General features: G+C 45.4%; 1 protein-coding gene across 1 annotated transcript in view; it reads left to right on the top strand.

Annotated features, from left to right (window-relative positions):
* LOC119970433 (dmX-like protein 1) overlaps nucleotides 1-20919 on the top strand; it is a 332281-nt gene that overhangs the window by 88641 nt on the left and 222721 nt on the right. Inside the window, 1 exon segment of the mRNA XM_038805043.1 lies at nucleotides 16498-16564. Coding sequence (XP_038660971.1) covers nucleotides 16498-16564 — 67 coding nt within the window.

Below are 20919 nucleotides of genomic sequence, written 5' to 3'. Positions count from 1 at the left end.
TAGCTCCTCTTCACTGCCTACCTTCCCACTTATTTTAGTATCACCTGCTTGCAGATCATTTATATAGATTGTGAACAGTCAGAGAACTGACCCCTGCGGCATCCCACTAGTTAAAGTACGCGGGCCAGAGAGTGACCCATTCATCTCAACCTTCAGTCAGTCAGCCAATCCTTAATCTAATCTATTCCTTTACCGCCAATGCCCTGCGATCTCATCTTCTAGATAAGTCTTTTATGTGGCAATTTGTCAAATGCCTTCTGGAAGTCTAGATGTTACACACCCACAGGTTACCCATTGTCCACCTTGTTGGTTATGTTCTCAAAACCTCAAGCCAGTTTGTGAAGCATGATTTACTCTTCTTAAAACCATGCTGACAATGGTGGATCGAGCTTTGTCTTTTCAACTGTTCAGTCATCTCCTCAATGATTGATTCCAGCATTCGTCATTGAATCCACACAGGTTCTCTGTAGAGCAATCAGAGCAGTCTCATTCCCCTGCTCTATCCCCATAACTCTGCAAATTATTTCTCTCGAGTTCCCATGCAATTTCCTTTTGAAATAATTGAGTGTCTCTGCTTCCACCTTCTTCAGTGTGTTCAGGTCATTACTATTCGTTGTTTTTCTGCACACCCTCTTGCCAAACACCTAAAATTACTTCCTCGTCCTTGTACAATAAGCTAATGGGAACAGCTTTTCTCTGTTGAGCTAAACTAAACCTCCCATAATTTGGTACAATTTTATCAAATCTCCCTCGACTTCCTTTGCTCCAAGGAGAACAGACCTCAGTTTAAGAACATGACAAATAGGAGCAGGAATAGACCATATTTCTGTCAAACCTGCTCTACCCTTTGATACGATCATGACTCATCTTTGGCTTCAACTCCACTTTCCTGACCATTCCCAATATCAACCGATTCTCCGCGAGACCAAAAATATGCCCATCTCGGTCGAGGTGGCAGAAGAGGACTCTGGGAAAAGTCAACTTGGTCACCTCAGCTGTACTGTGAGTAGCCGAAGAACTCCTCCAATGCCAAACAGGAGAAAGATCATCATCCAGTAAAGGCGGCAGAAGATAATTTTGGGAGAAGTGAACACCGTCACCTCGGCTTGGTTCCACTGATGTCTGGTTCCTTAGTGGGTTCCTTAATGCCATAATACATACCATACCATGCCATAATGCTGCCTTAATGTTAAGGGCAGTCACTCCGTCCTCCCCGCTGGAGTTCACCTCTTTTGTCCATGTTTGGAACAAGGCTGTAATGGATTCTGCTTCCTGAGTTTGTTTGCCTCACAATCTGCACTGTTTTAATCAATTTTTAAAAAAATAATCAACAAAACAATACAATAATAACAATAAAAATAATAATAATAAACACCCCCCCGGCACCCGTAACAACGCATATAACAAACCCCCCCGCCCCTCAACCCCAATAAACAACAGAATAAATTAACAATAGCAAATTAACACTATTCCCCCCCCCCAACCACCACCACACCGGGTTGCTGCTGACCTAGTACCTTATCGTTGAGCCAGAAAGTCGAGGAAAGGCTGCCACCTCCTAAAGAACCCTTGTATCGACCCCTTCAGGGCGAACTTGACCCTTTCCAACTTAATGAATCCGGCCATATTATTGATCCAGGTCTCCACACTCGGAGGTCTCGCATCTTTCCACTGCAGCAAGATCCTCCGCCGGGCTACTAGGGACACAAAGGCCAAGACATTGGCCTCTTTCGCCTACTGCACTGCCGGCTCCACCCCAACCCCAAATATCGCGAGTCCCCAACCTGGCTTGACCCTGGATCCCACCACCCTCGACACCGTCCCCGCCACCACTTCCAGAACTCCTCCAGTGCCAGGCATGCCCAGAACATATGGGCATGGTTCGCTGGACTCCCCGAACACCTGACGCACCTGTCTTCGCCCCCAAAGAACCTACTCATCCTAGATCCGGACATGTGGGCCCGGTGCAGCACCTTGAACTGGATGAGACCAAGCCTCGCACATGAAGAGGAGGAGTTCACCCTCTCCAGGGCGTCCGCCCATGTCCCCTCCTCAATCTGCTCCCCCAGCTCCACCTCCCACTTAGCCTTCAGCTCCTCTACCGAAGCCTCGCCCACCTCCTGCATTACCTGATAGATGTCAAACACCTTCCCATCCCTGACCCACACCCCCGAAAGCACCCTATCCCTTACCCCCCGCGGGGGCAGCAAAGGGAACCACTCCACCTGTCGCCTAGCAAACTCCTTGACCTGAAGGTACCTGAACATATTCCCCGGGAGGAGCTCAAACTTCTCCTCCAGTTCACCAAGGCTCGCGAACCTCCCGTCAATAAACAGGTCTCCCAATTTCCTAATGCCCGCCCTGTGCCACCCCAGGAACCCGCCATCAATGTTCCCTGGGCCAAACCGGTGGTTCCCCCGCAGCGGGGCCTCCACCGAGCCCCCCCACTTCCCCCCTGTGTCGCCTCCACTGCCCCCAAATTTTGAGGGTGGCCGCCACCACTGGGCTCGTGGTGTACCTCGTTGGAGGGAACGACAACGGAGCCGTTACCAGTGCCTTCAGGCTCGTGCCTCCGCAGGACGCCATCATCCTTTTCCATGCTGCCCCCTCCCCCTCCATTACCCACTTGCGTACCATCGAGACACTAGCCTCCCAATAGTACCCAGAGAGGTTGGGATGCGCCAGCCCCCCTCTATCCCTGCCCCGCTCCAAAAAGACCCTCCTTACCCTCGGAGTCCCATGCGCCCAAACAAATCCCAGAATGCTGCTGTTCACCCTCCTAAAAAAGGCCCTCGGAACGAAAATGGGGAGGCACTGAAACAAAAACAAAAACCTCGGGAGCACCGTCATTTTAACGGACTGTACTCTACCCGCCAACGACAACGGCAGCATGTCCCACCTTTTAAATTCCTCCTCCATTTGCTCCACCAACCTAGTAAAATTGAGCTTGTGCAGAGTCCCCCAGCTCTGAACCACCTGAACCCCCAGGTACCTAGAACTCCTCACTGCCCTCTTTAGCGGGAGCCTACCAATCCCCTCCTCCTGATCTCCCGGGTGCACGACAAACAGCTCACTCTTGCCCAGGTTCAATTTATATCCCGAAAAACTCCCGAACTCAGCAAGAATCTCCGGCATTCCCCCCACCGGGTCTGCTACATACAACAGCAAGTCGTCCACATACAGCGACACTCGGTGCTCCTCCCCCCCTCCCCCCCTCGCACCAAACTCCTCCACCTCCTCGACTCCCTGAGAGCCATGGCAAGAGGCTCTATTGCCAGCGCAAAAAGCAAGGGGGACAGGGGGCACCCCTGCCTCATCCCACGGTGGAACCTGAAGTACTCAGACCTCCTCCCATTTGTCGCTAACTTGCCATCGGGGCCTCTTACAGCAACCTCACCCATTTAATAAATCCCACCCCAAACCCGAACCTTTTCAACACCTCCCACAAGTACCCCCACTCAACCCTGTCAAAGGCCTTCTCCGCATCCAATGCCGCCACAATCTCCGCCTCTCCTTCTGCTGCCGGCATCATTATCACATTTAGCAGCCTCCGCACGTTAGTGTTCAGTTTTAATCAATTTAAATCTTCTCTTCTCTGTAAAAGCATCTGTTGAGAGTCTACGATTCTGTCATGAATCAGCTCATCCTTTAAGTGTCCATAATTGCATTACTTTGTCAGCCAGTAGAGATTGTTGATGAACAAATCCATTCTTTTGCTTGGTCTTTGCTTTCTTTAATTAAATTTTGCTCTCTCCATTAAATTCCAATGGGTGCTTAAATAAGAGTTGAAAGCTTGTTGGACTTTTTCATCAGTTGAAGTCTCATCAATATCCTGCCTTGCTACCAAGCCATCAACAATAGACCCTATTGCATAAAGTAGTGTACAGATCTGTCTTTTTTTGATCTCTGCTTTCTGCATAGAAAGGGTACACCAAATAATACGACCATGTATGTTAGTGGTTGGCAAGGATGCAGGAAAGTTTATGGATAGCAATGTTAGGATGAGCTGAAATTTAAAGGGTGGAGGATGGAAAGCCAGGAGATTAATCTGGAGATCATGAAGACGTCGATGCGTTCTCCCACAAATGATGTGCTGAATCACAACCAAAGATAGGCCATGTATGGATGTAAAAATGGTCAGTCCTTTTTCTGAACATTTATGGGGTTGTAAGCTCAGTTAATGGTCAAATAGGATGCCACGGTTGCACATATTCTCATTCCGCTTGATACCATGTCTAGGGAGATTGTGGTGGGCTCAACAGGAGGCCTTCAGTCTTTCTAATGTTTGAATCAGGAGTAGTAGAGCTGTGTTGTAATTTTACAGGGGGAAGTTAACTTCATGTCTGCAGATGATACTACTAGCTGGTAGCATGTAGATAAAGAGCAGGAACCTTGGAGGAAATGGTATGGGAAGCATTGTTGGAGATGGTCTGGCACCAGTTAAATAAATAGACATCAGTGGAACCAAGTGAGGCCATTCCATTTAGCTGAGTGGGAGAAAATTATTGAAGGAGAATAGTGTGATTGGCTCAAAGGAGACAGATGAGATGAGGAGGAATAGTGCACTTCTGTCATCATAGTGCATCTTTTTTGTGACATTTGTTCATTCTGATTCACAGTACAGAAATGAAAATATGATCGTATCAATTCAAAAACTGAATTGTACAAAAGGTAAGCATGATTTGGGAGACAACAGCAAGTTCTAGACTTGGTTGGGCAACGGAGGTTTGAGCTGGGCAGCAGGTTCTTAAGAATGTAGGGGTCAATTAGTCTGTTTTTGAGGATATAGCTGATAACAACAGGTTTGTTGGGTGAGGGAAGTAACTAGGAAGAAAGATGCAACTATTAAGAGGGCCAGAATCTTGTGGACGAGATTAACTGGGTGAGCAGATTAGGGAGAAAAACTGGAGAAAGATTTGGGTTCAATAGTTGGGCAGCTGAGAACCTTATGGGAGGTTAGACTAAGGCAAGATGAAGTACAGCAGTGGGGGGGAGGGAGAGAGGGGGGGGGAAGTTGGAGCAGAACCGACTACATTGATATTCTCCATCTTAAATTATGAGGTCCATAATCGTCCCCTGCTCATTGATGGTGGCGACAGTATGGAAGAGAGGAATTCAAGGAGATTATTGTAGGAAAGAAAAATTGAGGTTAACGTTCTCCAGGATGATCTTTGGGTAGCGAGCAGTTTTGGCAGGAGATTGCCCCCTTTCAGGCCAAATAAAAATTTATAACCTCATTTTTTAAATGTTTTTTTCAAAGTTGTTGACTTTTTCATTCTCTGAAATTTAACAGCTAAAAATCTGCAAATTTCTACTCTGCTTATTATACAGATTTAATTTGCCATCCTTACTTCAAGTGCATGCGTTTGACACCTACATTCCTTTGACCGAAACGTTTGTGTATATGCATACACACACACACACATGTGCTTCACAGAATAACATGCGAAACCCCCAAAATATTAAAAATAATACCATCTCTTGTCATACAAAGGGGAAAATATCTCCTGTTTACGACTGCTTACTGACAATAACAGTCCAGTCTCTTGCCAGAGAAATAGCCATTTGGGATGAACGTATGATGCAAGCTTCAGGAGAAGACTGAAGGAACAGAGGAACTCTTTATCCCAAATTGATTCACTTTTCTGGAATAAAGGTTGTTATCTCTACTTACTGCTTCAATTCTGTGATGACAGTAATGGTTTCTTGTCGGATTAATGTTTGCTTCCAAGCTTTGGTGACTTATATTTAAATCAGTTGGATAAATGCTGTCTATTTGAATTTCCTACTATTGTTTTCTTTTTAATCATAGTGACCTATAGCACTGAAAAGGCCATCAGATTGCTGTGTCTGCGCTGGTCAAAAATTACCTCCTAAGTATTGGAAACCATTTTGCAGCACTTGGCTCATAGCCTTGTATGTCTCGACATCGCAAGTCCGCGTCTAAATATTTGAGGTTCTTTTCCTCCACCACCCTTTCAGGCAGTGAGTTCCAGACTCCCAACAATCACTGGGTGAAAAACTTTTCCTCACAACCCCTCTAAGCCTCCTGCCCCTGACCGTAAATCTATGCCCCCGATCATTGATCCCTCCATAAAGGGGGAAAGTTTCTTCATGTCTACTCTATCGATGTCCCTCTTAATTTTAAACATCTCAATCATGTCCCCCCTCAGTCTCCTCTGTTTCAAGGAAAACAACCCCAGTCTATCCAATCTCTCTTCACAGCTAAAACTCTCCAGCCCAGGCAACATCCTGGTAAATCTCCTCTGCACCCTTTCCACATCCCTCCTATTATGTGGATTCCAGAACTGCACACAATACTGTGGCCGAACCAACATTTTATACAGTTCCAGCAAAACCTCCCTGCTCTTAAACTCCATGCCTCATCTAATAAAGGCAAGTGCACTATATACCATCCCAACCACCATATCCACCTGCTCTGCTAACTTAAGGGACCGATGTGCTTGCACACCAAGATCCCTCTGATCCTTGGTGCTTCCCAGGATCTTGCCGTTTATCATGTATTCCCTTGCCTTGTTTGGCATGACCAAATGCATTACACTTGTCTGGATCAAATGCTATTTGCCACTGATTAGCCCATCTGACCAGCCTGTTTAGATCCTCCTATAATCTTAATGCTATCCTGCTCAATATTTATCACCCAACCAATTTTTATATCATGCAAACCTATTATCAACCCTCCTACATTGAAGTCTAAATCATATATATAAACCAAAAACGTGAAGGGCCTCAACATCGGCCCCTGTAGAACCCCACTGGACACGAGGTTCCAGTCAGAAAAACACTCCTTGACCATCACCCTCTCCTTCCTGCCACTCAGCCAATTACAGAATCTAACTTGCCAAATTTCCTTGGAGCCCATGGGTTCTTACCTTCACTATCAGTCTCCCAGGTGGGACCTTATCAAAAGCCTTAAATTATAGAATTTCCAGTTCAGAAGGAGGCCATTTGGCCCATCTGCACCGGATCATGGAACGAGCATCCTACTTAAGCCCACACCTCCACCCTATCCCTTTAAATCCCGTTACCCCACCTAATCATTTTGGACAACAAGGGCAATTTAACACGGCCAACTCGCCTAACCTGCACATCTTTGGACTGTGGGAGGAAAGGTTTATGCCTTCCTCCCTTTGAAAACAATGATACCACATTGGCTATCCTCAGGCATCCCTCCGGAGAGGAATTGAAATTATTGCCGGCGCCCCTGCTCTTTACTCCCCTGCCTCACTCAGCGTGGGATACATTTCATACGGCCCTGGAGATTTATCTACTTTTAAGCCTGCCAGACCACTCAGAATTTTCTCTTTCCATGTTAATTGCTTTAATTTTATCACCGTCCTTCTCCCTGATTTCTATACCCATATTGTCCCTCTCACTCGTGAACACCGACAAAATATTCATTTAGAACCTTGTCTATGTCCTCAGACTCCACATGCAAATTGCCACTGTGGTCCTTGATGGGACCAACTCTTTCCCTGGTTAGAGATGCATGTAATAAGGGATATCGGTGATCATGGGTGACTTTAATCTTCATATAGATTGGGCAAATCAAATTAGCCACAATGCCATAGAGGAGGAATTCCTGGAATGTATACGGGATAATTTTCTTGACCAATCTGTGGAGGAGCCAACTAGAGAGCAGGCCATCTTTGACTGTGTAATGAGAAGGAAATCATTGCAGTCTGGCTGTACGTGACCCCTGGGGGATGAGCGACTATAACATGATAGAATTTATTATCAAGGTGGAGAGTGAAATAGTTGATTCGGAGACTAGGGTGCTAAATTTCAATAAAGGGAACTATGAGGATAGGCGTGAGATGGCTTTGATAGATTGGGGAAAGTTACTTAAAGAGATGACTGGATAGACAATGGCAAACATTCAAGGAACGCATGGGGGAACTACAGCAACTGTTCATTCCTGTCTGGCAGAAAAGCAAAGGGGTTAAGAGGGCCAATCCATGGCTTACAAACAAAATTAGAAATAGTATCTGATCCAAGGAAGACGCATACAGATTGGCCAAGAAAAATAATACATCTGAGGATTGGGCGGCGGTTTAGAATTCAGCAAAGTAGGACAAAGGGATTGTTTAGGAAGGGGAAAGTACAGTACGAAAGGAAGCTTGCAGGAAACATAAAGACTGACACTAAGAGTTTCTATAGATGTATAAAGAGAAGGAGATTGGTAAAGAGAAATGTAGGCGCCCTACAGACAGAAACAGGTGATTGCATAATAACGGACAAAGAAATGGCTAAGAAATTGAATACATACTGTCTTCACAAAAGAGGACACAAACCAGATACCAGAAATGCTGGAAAATGAAAGGTTTAGTGAGAGGGAAGAACTGAAGGAGATCAATATCAGTAAAGAAATGGTGCTGGGAAAATTGATGGGATTGAAGGCGGATAAATCCCCAGATACTGAGAATCTGCATCCCAGAGTGCTTAAGGAGGTGGCTCTGGAAATAGTGAACGCATTGGTGGTCATCTTCCAGGATTCAAGACTCTGGAACTGTCCCTGCAAATTGGAGGGTAGCTCACGCCACTCCGATATTCAAAAAGGGAGGTAGAGAGAAAGCAGGGAATTATAGACCAGTAAACCTAACATCGGTAGTGGGGAAAATGCTTGAATCCATTATCAAGGACTTTATAGTGGAACATTTAGAAAACAGTGGCAGGATTTATGAAGGGAAAATCGTGCTTGACATATCTGTTGGAATTCTTTGAAGAGGTAACCAGTACAGTAGACGAGGGGGAGCCAGTTGATGTATATTTGGACTTTCAGAAGGCATTTGACAAAGTCCCACGCAAGAGATTATTGTGTAAATTTAAAGCGTATGGGATTTGGGAAATGTATTGAGGTGGATAGAAAACTGGTTGGCAGAGAGGAAACAAAGAGTAGGGATTAATGGGTCCTTTTCAAATTGGCAGGCAGTAACCAGTGGGGTACCACAGGGATCGGTGCTGGGACTCCAGCTATTCACAATATATATTAATGATTTTGATGAGGGAACAAAATGTAACATCTCAAAGTTTGCAGATGATACCAAGTTAGGTGGGAGGGTGAATTGTGATGAGGATGCAGGGATCCCACAGCATGATCTGGACAGGTTTGGCATGTGGGCAAATCAATGGCAGATACAGTATAATTTGGATAAGTGTGAGGTTATTCATTTTGGAAGCAAAAACAGGAAGGCAGATTAGTACCTGAATGGTTATAAATTGGGAAAGGGGAGTGTGCAGCGGAACCTGGGTGGTCTTGCGCACCAGTTGTTGAAGGTAAACGTGCAGGTGCAGCAGGCGGTAAAGAAAGCTAATGGTATGTTGGCCTTCATTGCGAGAGGTTTCGAGTATAGAAGCAGGGATGTGTTGTTGCAATTGTACAGTGCCTTGGTGAGGCCACACTTGGAGCATTGTGTGCAGTTATGGTTTCCCTCTCTGAGGAAGGATGTTCTTGCTCTCAAGGGAGTGGAGCAAAGGTTTACCAGATTGATTCCAGGGATGAGGGGACTCGTATAAGGAGAAATTGACTAGGTTGGGATTGTTCTCACTGCAGTTCAGAAGAATGAGGGGGAAATCTCATAGAGAATTATGGTAGATGCAGGGAATATGTTACCAATGATGTATGTCCAGAACCAGGGTTCAGGGTAAACCATTTCGGACAGACATAAGGAGACACTTCTTCACACAAAGAGTGGTGAGCCTGTGGAATTCATTACTACAGGAAGTAGTTGATGCTAAAACTTTGAATATATTCAAGAGGCGGCTGGATATAGCACTTGTGGAGAATGGGATCAAAGGTTATGGGGAGAAAGCAGTACAGTAGTCCCCCGTTATAACGCGGGTGTTGGGGTCCAAGACAGCCACCCGCGTTACATCCGAGCCACGGATATCCACGATGGGGGTTTTAAATTTATTTTAAAATCTATGCATGCGCTTCCCATTGTGAGTCTACGAGGCGTGCTTAAACCACTATACAATCCATGACTGTGTCTTCAGTCCTCTGTGATATGGGGGGCGGGGGGAGAGGTCAGACCCCCTGAAGCCTCGCGTTAAACTTGGTTAAAGTGACAGGTGCCACTTTTAAAACGGAGTGACTAGGCGCTACTGCAATGTAAAGATCCCCGGTCCGGTCCATCCAGAGTCCTGACCGCCACCGGTTTAAAGAACCCCCTGCTCCAATCCTCTGCAGTATCCACTTCCGGATGCTTTGTGAGCTGCTCCTCTCTCACTGAAACATAATCTCCCTCCAATCAGCCGGCAGTGTCAACTTCAGCGGCCGGCTCACTTTGATCCGGAGAGGGAAGCTGACAGCACCCGGCTGTTTCGAGTAAGTTGGGGTCCATAAGCCCCCCCGCCGTATATCGCGAACCGCGGTATTGCGGAGCGAGGTATAACGGGGGACTACTGTATTAGGCTATTGAGTTGGAAGATCAGCCATTATCGTGATGAATGGCAGAGCAGGCTCGAAGGGCCAAAAGGCCACCTCCTGCTCCTATCTTCTATGTATCTATGCATGTTATCCGTTAAACCTTAATGTACTTGTAAAACAATTTAGGATTTTCCTTTATTTTACCTTCCAGTATTGTTTCATGTCCCCTTTTTACTCCCCTAATTTTCTTTTTAAGTTCCGTCTTGCACGTTCTGAACACCTCAAAGGCTTCTGCTGTTTTCACAGAATCACATAATACATAAGACTTCGGCCCATCAAGTCTGTACCGACGCATGAAAAATACCTGACCTGCCTACCTAATCCCTTTTGCCAGTACTTGGCCCAAAGCCTTGAATGTTATGACATATCAAGTGCTCATCCAAATACCTTTTAAAGAATGTGAGGCACCTCTACCACCCTCCCAGGCAGTGCGTTCCTGACCGTCACCACTCTAAGGGTAAAGATTTTCCTCAAATCTCCCCGAAACCTCCTGACCTTCACTTTGATCTTGTGCCCCCTCGTAACTGACTCTTCAACTAAGGGGAACAGCTGCACCCCATCCATCCTGCCCATGCCCCTCATAATCTTGTCCACCTCGATCAGGTTGCTCCTCAGTCTTATCTGGTCCAGTGAAAACAAACCCAAGTCTATTCAACCTATCTTCATAACTTACATGTTCCGTTCGAGGCAACATCCTGGTGAATCACCTCTGCAATGCTCCAGTGCAATCACATCCTTCCTATAATGTGATGACCAGAAATGCACAAAGTACTCCAGCTGTGGCCTCATCACAGTTTTATATAACTCCTCCCTGCTTTTGTAATCTATGCATTGATTGAAAAGCCAAGTGTCCCATTAGCCCTTTTCACCACCCTATTAACCTGCCCTTCTACCTTCAGAGATTTATGGGCAAACACATTGAGGTCCCTTTGTTCTTCAGAACTTCTTTGTAACATTGCTCCTTCCAAAGTGTATCATCTCACACTTTTCAGTTAAATTCAGGGGCAGCACGGTAGCATAGTAGAACATAGAACAGCACAGCACAGAACAGGCCCTTCGGCCCTCAATGTTGTGCCGAGCCTTGTCCGAAACCAAGATCAAGCTATCCCACTCCCTGTCATTGTGGTGTGCTCCATGTGCCTATCCAATAACCGTTTGAAAGTTCCTCAAATGTCCGACTCCACTATCACAACAGGCAGTCCATTCCACACCCTAACCACCTTCTGAGTAAAGAACCTACCTCGGATATCCCTCCTATATCACCCACCCTGAACTTTATAATTATGCCCCCTTTTAACAGCTACATCCACCCGAGGAAATAGTCACTATCCCCCTCATCACCTTATAAACCTCTATTAAGTCGCCTCTCATCCTCCTCCACGCCAAAGAGAAAATCCCTAGCTCCCTCAACCTTTCCTCATAAGACCTATCCTCCAAACCAGCCAGCATCCTGGTAAATCACCTTTACACCCTTTCCAATGCTTCCACATCCTTCCTATAGTGAGGTGACCAGAACTGCACACAATACTCCAAATGTGGTCTCACCATGGTCACGTACAGTTGCAGCCTAACCCCACATAGTTAGCACAGTTGCTTCACAGCTCCAGGGTCCCAGGTTCGATTCCCGGCTGGGTCACTGTCTGTGCGGAATCTGCACGTTCTCCCTGTGTCTGCGTGAGTTTCCTCCGGGTGCTCCGGTTTCCTCCCACAGTCCAAAGATGAGCGGGTTAGGTGGATTGGCCATGCTAAATTGCCCTTAGTGTCCAAAAATGTTAAGTAGGGGTACTGGGTTACGGGGATAGGGTATATACGTGGGCTTCAGAAGGTGTTCTTTGTAAGGGCCGATGCAGACTGGCCTCCTTCTGCACTGTAAATTCTATGAAATTCCATCTGCCATTTTTCTACCCACTTTCCCATCCCATCTATATCTTTCTGAAGCCCAACACACTAATTTTACGCCCTTTATATGTGCCATTAGCTTCCCTCGATATCCAGGGTTCACTGGATTTGTTGGACCCACCCTTTTGTTTTATTGTAACATGTTGGCCCTATGCTCTCCCTGTTTACTTCTTGAATATGTCCCACTGTCCTGTCACAGATTTACCTAAAAGTATCTGCTCCCAGTCCACTCTGGCCAAATTAGATCTGATCTTATTAAAACCAGCCTTCTCCCAGTTTAGAACTTCGATTTCAGGCCCATCCTTGTCCTTTTCCATAACAATCTTGAGTCACGGTCTGCAAAATGCACCCCCACTGATTCTTCAACAGCTTGTCCGGCTTTGTTACCTAAAATTAAGTCCAGGACCGTCGCCTCTCTTGCAGGATTTTTAAGCCTTCTACGTTTTGGCTTAAAAAGTTTTCCTGGATGCATTTTAAGATCCTACTCCCTCTAAACCTTTCACACTGCCTACCCCAGTTAGTGTTGGGGAAGTTAAAATCCACCATGATCACGACCCTATTATTTATAATAATATTCTTTATTGTCACAAGCAGGCTTATATTAACACTGCAATTAAGTTACTGTGAAAAGCCCATAATCGCCACATTCCAGCGCTTGTTTGGGTACAAAGAGGGAGAATTCAGAACGTCTAAATTACCTAACAGCACGCCTTTCGGGATTTGTAGGAGGAAACCCACGCAGACACAGGGCGAATGCGCAGACTCCACACACAGTGACCCAACCCGGGAATTGAACCTGGGATCCTGGAGCTGTGAAGCAACAGTGTTAACGACTGTGCTACCGTGCCGCCCAATTACACTTCTCTGAAATTTGCCTACATATCTGCTCTCTTTCTCTTGGACTGTTAGGGGGCACATAGAACACTTGCAACCATGCAGTTGCTCCTTTTTGATTTTAAACTCTACCTATATTGCTTCATTTAAAGAGCCTTCTAAAATGTCACCTCTCCTTACGGCTGCAATTGATTCCCTCCTCTTTTACTTCCCTGTCTTACCGGAAGATCCTATATCCTGGAATGTTGAGCTGTCAATCCTGACCCTTCTCTCAAACATGTCTCAGTGACCGCAATGATGGCATATATCCGTGTTTTAATTTGTGCCCTCAACTCATCTGCCTGGTCCTTGCATTGAGATAAATACCATCCAATCTTGCCAAACCTCCTTGTGACTTAACTGGCCTATAACTTTGATTCCTTCCCAACTTACTTGCTGTCGCTTCTAATTCTGGCTGTGCATTTAGCTCTGGAATCATAGAATTCCTACAGTGCAGAAGGAGGCCATTCAGCTCATCGAGCCCGCACCAACCCTACAAAAAAGCATCCTGCCTATTCCCACTTCACCACCATAACCCCACCTAACGTTTTGAACACTAAGTGGTAATTTAGTGTGGCCATCCAGCTAACCCGCATTTCATTGGACTGTGGGAGGGAAAAACGGAGCACCCGGATGAACCACACGCAGACACTGGGTGAATGTGCAAACTCCACACAGTCACCAGAGGGCGAAATCGAACCTGGGTCCCTAACTCTGTGAGGCAGCAGTGCTAACCACTGTGCCACCCACAACCTTCTCTCAGGATCCCACCCCACTGCGGAGTTAGTTTAAACCCTTCCCAACAGCACTAGCAAACCTCCCTGCAAGAATGCTAGTCCCGTTTCGGTTCATGTGCAACTTAAAACCCATGTCCCCTAGTAACTGACTTTTTCAACCTGGGAAAAAGAATCTTGTTCTCTATTCTGTCCATGCCACTCATAATTCCATGAACCTCTATCGCCCCTCAACCTTTGCCGTTCCAGTGAAAACAATCCAAGTTTATCTAATCTCTCCTCATAGCTACTACCCTCCAGACCAGGCAACATCCTAGTAAACTTTCTGTATGATGACCAGAAGTATATGCAATATTCCAAATGTAGCCTGATTAAGGTTTTATCCAGCAGCAGCAAGACTTACCAATTTTCATACTCGCCCGATGAAGAGAAGCATGCCATATGCCTCCTTGACTGATATCCACCTGTGTTGCCATTTTCAGTGATCTCTGGACCTGTATGCCCAGACCCTTCTGCTTGTTAATACTCCTTAGGGTTCTGCCATTTACTGTATAATTCCCACCTGTATTAGACCTTCCAAGCTGTTCTTCTGTGTCTGCGTGGGTTTCCTCCAGATGCCCCGGTTTCCTCCCACAAATCCCGAAAGACGTGCTGTTAGGTGAATTGGACATTCTGAACTCACGCTCAGTGTACCTGAACAGGCGTCGGAATGTGGCGACTAGGGGCTTTTTACAGTAACTTCATTGCAATGTTAATATAAGCCTACTTGTGACAATAAATATTATTATTATTTCTCTGGATTAAACTTCATCTGCCATTTCTCCGCCCAAGTCTCCAACCGATCTATGTCCTGCTGTATCCCCTGGCAATCCTCTTCACTATCCACAACTCCACCAATCTTTGTGTCGTCCGCAAACTTACCAATCAGACCAGCTACAGTTTCCTCCAAATCATTTATATCTGCTACGAACAACAAGGTTCCAGCACTAGTCCTTGCAGAACACCACTAGTCATAGCCTTCCATTCCGAAAAGCACCCTTCCATCGTTACCCTCTGTCTTCCATGACAAAGTAAGAAGTCTTACAACACCAGGTTAAAGTCCAACAGGTTTGTTTCAAACACGAGCTTTCGGAGCACGGCTCCTTCTTCAGGAAGAAGGAGCCGTGCTCCGAAAGCTCGTGTTTGAAACAAACCTGTTGGACTTTAACCTGGTGTTGTAAGACTTCTTACTGTGCTCACCCCAGTCCAACGCCGGCATCTCCACATCATGGCTTCCATGACAAAGCCAGTTCTGTATCCATCTTGCCAGCTCACCTCTGCCTTGTGATTTTACATTTTCTATCGCTCTGCCATGAGGGACCTTGTCAAAGGCTTTACTGAAGTCCATGTTGACAACATTAATTCCCTGCCTTCATTAATCATCTTTGTCGGGTGGCACAGTGGCGTAGCCCTGCAGCTTCACGGCGCCGAAGTCCCTGGTTCGATCCCGGCTTTGGGTTACTGTCCGTGTGGAGTTTGCACATTCCCCCCGTGTTTGCGTGGGTTTCGCACCCAACAGCCCAAAAATGTGCAGGCTAGGTGGATTGGCCACACTAAATTGCCCTTAATTGGAAAAAATTAATTGGGTAAACTAAATTTATTTTTAAAAAATTAATCATCTTCCTCGCTTCCATAAAAAATTTGATCACGGTAGTGAGATATGACCTCCCCTTCACAAAACCATGCTGCTTATTGCAAATATGTCCATTTTTTCCCAAATACGAGAAAATCCTGTCCATAAGAATCTTTTGCAATAATTTCCCTACCACTGATGTGCAGATCACTGACCTATAATTTCCTTCTACCCGTAAACAAAGTACAACAGTTTTGGCTGTTCTCCGGTTCTCTGGAACCTCAACTGTAGCCAATTCTGGTTTCCCCCAGCAGTATCCATAATTGTATATAAGTTGTCTTTCTTTCCTTAGCCTCCTTTTTGTCCTTCCCTCCCTCACGGAATAAATCTTCCCATCTTCTAATGTTGAGGCATATGGATCAGGCAACTAAAGACTGAATCTCTGGTTTATGTTGAGTTAACTGCTCACAGTTGGCTAAACAGTAGGAAGATAATGCAGTGAGCCTTGGTAAAGCAAGCATGGAGAAAAATTGCTCCTAATTTTAACCATGCTGAAAATTGGGTTGTGTAAATGATACTTGAGAACAGGATTGTGCTCATGTGAAATGTCCAATGATGCCAGTAATGTTCACTCTCCAGGCTCAAATATTAACTTTGGTAAGAAGCTAGAGGGTTGTCATCTGCTAAAAATATGTGCTGTAGTATGAGACACCACCTTCAGTAGAAGAGGGGAGGAAATGAGAATGTAATTTTGTTTGACCTTGGTAATTTGTTTACTCATGATGGTAACGTTTTTTTTGTTTCAGTCTTTTCTTCCCTAGCATTTTACAACCTCCCTTCCTGGCAGATTTTAGGTTCAGAAAAACTATTTGGACTTGGTGTTAGCTTTTGAGTTGGTGTGACCTAAGAATGTTGATTTGCTTTTACAGAACTGCATCTCCAATCCATCTGTTAAAAGTGTCTCCAGATGGCGAATTCTTTGCAACAGTGGGAAAGGTATTTGTATTTCTGTTTAGCTGAGATATAACACTGACCTAATGTTTGATGTGTCTTGCGGATGGTTCACTTGATTTCATTTTAAAAGAAATAACTATTATAAGTGTTTCAACATGCCCATGAAGTTGAAGTAGTTGAGTTCAGCAGTCGCAAATTAAGCAACTGTGTTTTGATATAGTAACTGCAACTATTACCCACTTAATAGCTGCACAAATTAAGAATTAAACAGTTCCTGGAATTTTCACTTAACCATGAATTATGTATAGATCATTTAATTTCATTCAAATATCTTAATAGCAGGAAAGATGTGGCTGACAAAACAGTCAATTAAATAAAATCCTGGTGGTATATTGTTGCAAATAGAAAATTATTTAATAGTTTCATTAAAAATTAATTTGCATTTCTCCTTGCTAACTCAGCAGATCTCATGTCGGTCTTTCAGCTTTCTTAGTTATAATAAATAATATTGAATTGTACCATGGCTTCAAAAGGAACAATTTGATGTCTCAGATAAAATCAATTTAAAAAGCCATTTGACTGAGTGCTGAGTTCTTGAAAGGAAATATATTTGAGTTGATAAAATGATTGACCCTGATTGAATTTGAATTGTTTTGTCAACAAATGATAACTATGCAAGTACTTTTTAATCAAATTTTCATTTTGAACGTTTACTAAATAATTGTTAACCATCAATGACCAAATCTGCTGGTGTCCAAATCGCTATACATGAGATGCCTGTATCAGGACCCTACAAATGTAGGGTCTCGGATGTATGTGGAAATTGTTCAGGAAATTTCTCCCCTATTTGCTTATTTCTGCTCCCCTCCATGAATATCTCGACACTTGAACCAGAAACACAGAATGTGCCTGGATATAAATGTTTTGTTGGTTAATACTTAGCCTAACTCGGGGATTAGCCGGAACAGGCAAAACTGGACCACAACTGACTACCCAAGTACCTGCTTGACGACCCACCCGACGTCCTCACCATCTGTCCACCTGACCACAGTCCCACACCATGACTACTACCTGTCTGCATCAATCTACTGCACTGCATCAATCTACTCGTCCACTGAAAGTCTTTAACTTTCAGAAACTTAACTGAATATGGCAGCTGCTGTTTAATTATATTGCAATCCCCTTTCTGTCTTTCTATACCTATATTATCCTTTTCCATCGTGGATCAGATGCAAAATACTCGTTTAATACATCAACTTCGTCTTTTGACTTCACACAGATTGCCACTTTGGTCCCTAATGGGCCCTACTCTTTCCCTGGTTGCCCTTAAAATACCTGTAAAACACCTTGGGATTTTGCTTTACTTTGCCCGCCAGTGTTTTTCCACACGTTCTCTTCGGTCTCCTAATTTTACTTTAGGCACCCCGCTATACTTTCTGTACTCCTTTAGGGCATCCATGGTTTGAGCCCACTTTATCTGCCATAAGCCTCCCCTTTTTTCCTTCTCCATATCCATATGGTCATATCCATAAGACATAGGAGCAGAATTAGGCCACTCGGCTCATCGAGTCTTGCTCCTCCATTCAATCATGGCTAATATTTTTTTCTCATCCCATTCTCCTGCCTTCTCCCCATAACCCCTGATCCCGTTATTAATCAAGAACCTATCTGTCTCTGTCTTAAAGACACTCAGTGATTTGGCCTCCACAGTCTTCTGCGGCAAAGAGTTGCACAGATTCACCACCCTCTGGCTGAAGAAGTTCCCCCTCATCTCTGTTTCAAAGAATTGTCCCTTGAGTCTGAGATGGTGTCCTCTGGTTCTAGTTTTTCCTACGTGGAAATATCCTCTCCACTTCCAGTCTATCCAGGCCTCGCAGTATCCTGTAAGTTTCAATAAGATCCCCCCTCATCCTTCTAAACTCCAACGAGTACAGACCCAGAGTCCTCAAACGTTCCTCATATGACAAGCTGTTCATTCCAGGGATCATTCTTGTGAACCTCCTCTGGACCCTCTCCAAGGCCAGCACATACTTCCTGAGATGCAGGGCCCAAAACCGCTCACAATACTCCAAATGGGGTCTGACCAGAGCCTTATACAGCCTCAGAAGTACATCCCTGGTTTGTATTCTAGCCCTCTTGCCATGAATGCTAACATTGCATTTGCCTTCTTAGCTGCGACTGAACCTGCACATTAACCTTAAGAGAATTGTGAACAAGGACTCCCAAGTCCCTTTGTGCTTATGATTTCCCAAGCATTTGACCATTTAGAAAATAGTCTATGCCTAAATTCCTCCTTCCAAAGTGCATAACCTCACGCATTTCCACATTGTATTTCATTTGCCACTTCATTGCCCACTCTCCTAGCCTGTCCAAATCCTTCTGCAGCCCCTTGATTCCTCATTACTATCTGTCCGTCTACAGATCTTTGTATCATCTGCAAACTTAGTAACAGTGCCTTTAGTTCCTTCTTCCAGGTCATTAATGTATATTGTGAAAAGTTGTGGTCCCAGCACAGACCCCTGAGGCACACCATTAGTCACTGCCATACTGAAAAAGACCCCTTTATCCCCACTCTCTGCCTTCTGCCAGTCAGCCAATCCTCTATCCATGCCAGGATATTACCCTTAACACCATGGGCTCTTAACTTATCTAACAGTCTCCTATGCGGCACCTTGTCCAAGGCCTTCTGGAAATCGAAATAAATCACGTCCACTGGTTCTCCTTTGTCTAACTTCCTTGTTACCTCCTCAAAGAACTCTAATAGATTTGTCAGACATGATCTCCCTTTGACAAAGCAATGCTGACTCAGTCCTGTTTTACCATGCATTTCCAAGTACTCCGCAATCTCATCTTTAATAGCGGACTCCAAAATCCTACCAATGAATGAAGTCAGGCTAACCGGCATATAATTTCCCATCTTCTGCCTCCTTCCCTTCTTAAACAGTGGTGTTACAGTAGCCACTTTCCAGTCCTTCCTGCCTCCAGTGATTCCTGAAAGATCACCACAAATGCCTCAACAATCTCCTCAGCCATCTCTTTTAGGACCCTGGGGTGTAGTCCATCCAGTCCAGGCGACCAATTCACCTTCAGACCTTTCAGTTTCCCCAGAACCTTCTCTTTCGTGATGGCCACTACACTCACCTCTGCCCCCTGATTCTCCTGGAGCTCTGGCATCCTACTGGTGTCCCACTGATGCAAAATAACCATTCAGTTTGTCTGCCATTTCTTTGTTTCCTATTATTACTTCTCCAGCCACGTTTTCCAGTGGTCCAATGTCTATTTGTGCTTCTCTCTTACCTTTCATATATTGAAAGAAACTCTTCCTAGCTTCCTTTATATTACTAGCTAGCTTGTAATCATATTGCATCTTCTCTCCCTTTATTGCTTTTTTAGTTGTCCTCTGCTCGCTTTTATAGGATTCCCAATCCTCTGGCTTCCCACTAATCCTTGCCACTTTTTATGCTTTTTCTTTTGCTTTTATGCTGTCCTTGACTTCCGTCGTCAACCATGGATGCTTTGTCCTGCCCTTAGCATGTTTCCTCCTCCTTGGGATGAATTTCTGCTGTGCCTCCCGAATAACCCCCAAAAACTCCTGCCATTGCTGTTCCATTGTCTTCCCTGCTTATTTCCTTTTCCAATCAACTCTGGCCCGCTCCATCCTCATGTCTTGGCAGTTACCCTTATAATTGTAATACCGTTACGTCCGACTCCAGCTTCTCCCTCTCAAACTGCAAGGTAAATTCTATCATATTGTACCCACTGCTCCCTAAGGGGTCCTTCACCTTCAGATCCCTAATCAAGTCTACCTTATTATACATCACCAAATCCAGAATTGCCTGTTTCCTGATGGGCTCTACCACAAGCTGCTCCAAAGATCCATCTCTTAAACATTCCACAAATTCCTTTTCTTGGGATCCACTATCAACCTGATTTTCCCAGTCCACCTGCATGTTGAAGTCCCCATGATTATTGTAATATTGCCTTTTCAACATGCCTTTTCTATCTCCTGATTTATTTTCTACCCACATCCTGACTACTGCTAGGAGGCCTGCACAAACTTCTATCAGGGGGCCGGGTCGGAGAATCTGGGGGGGGTGAATCCCGCCCCGCCGGCTGCTGGATTCTCCGACGCTGGAGATTTGGCGGGGGCGGGAAACACGCTGCGCCGGTCGCAGTGCCCCCCCCCCCCCCCCCCCCTCCCCCCTCCCCCGCCGATTCTCTGACCTGTGATGGGCCGAAGTCCTACTCGTTCTACGTCCCTTCCGGCGGCATGGGTGGGCTCCGGGGGGGGGGGGGGGGGGGGGGGGGGGGGGGGGCACATGGGGCGATCTGGCCCCGGGGAGTGCCCCCACGGTGGCCTGGCCCCTGATCAGGGCCCACCGATCCGCGGGCGGGCC

Source organism: Scyliorhinus canicula, chromosome 8 (assembly GCF_902713615.1).
Source record: "Scyliorhinus canicula chromosome 8, sScyCan1.1, whole genome shotgun sequence".
Classification (NCBI taxonomy): domain Eukaryota; kingdom Metazoa; phylum Chordata; class Chondrichthyes; order Carcharhiniformes; family Scyliorhinidae; genus Scyliorhinus; species Scyliorhinus canicula.
This window is presented reverse-complemented; position numbering and strand designations above follow the sequence as displayed.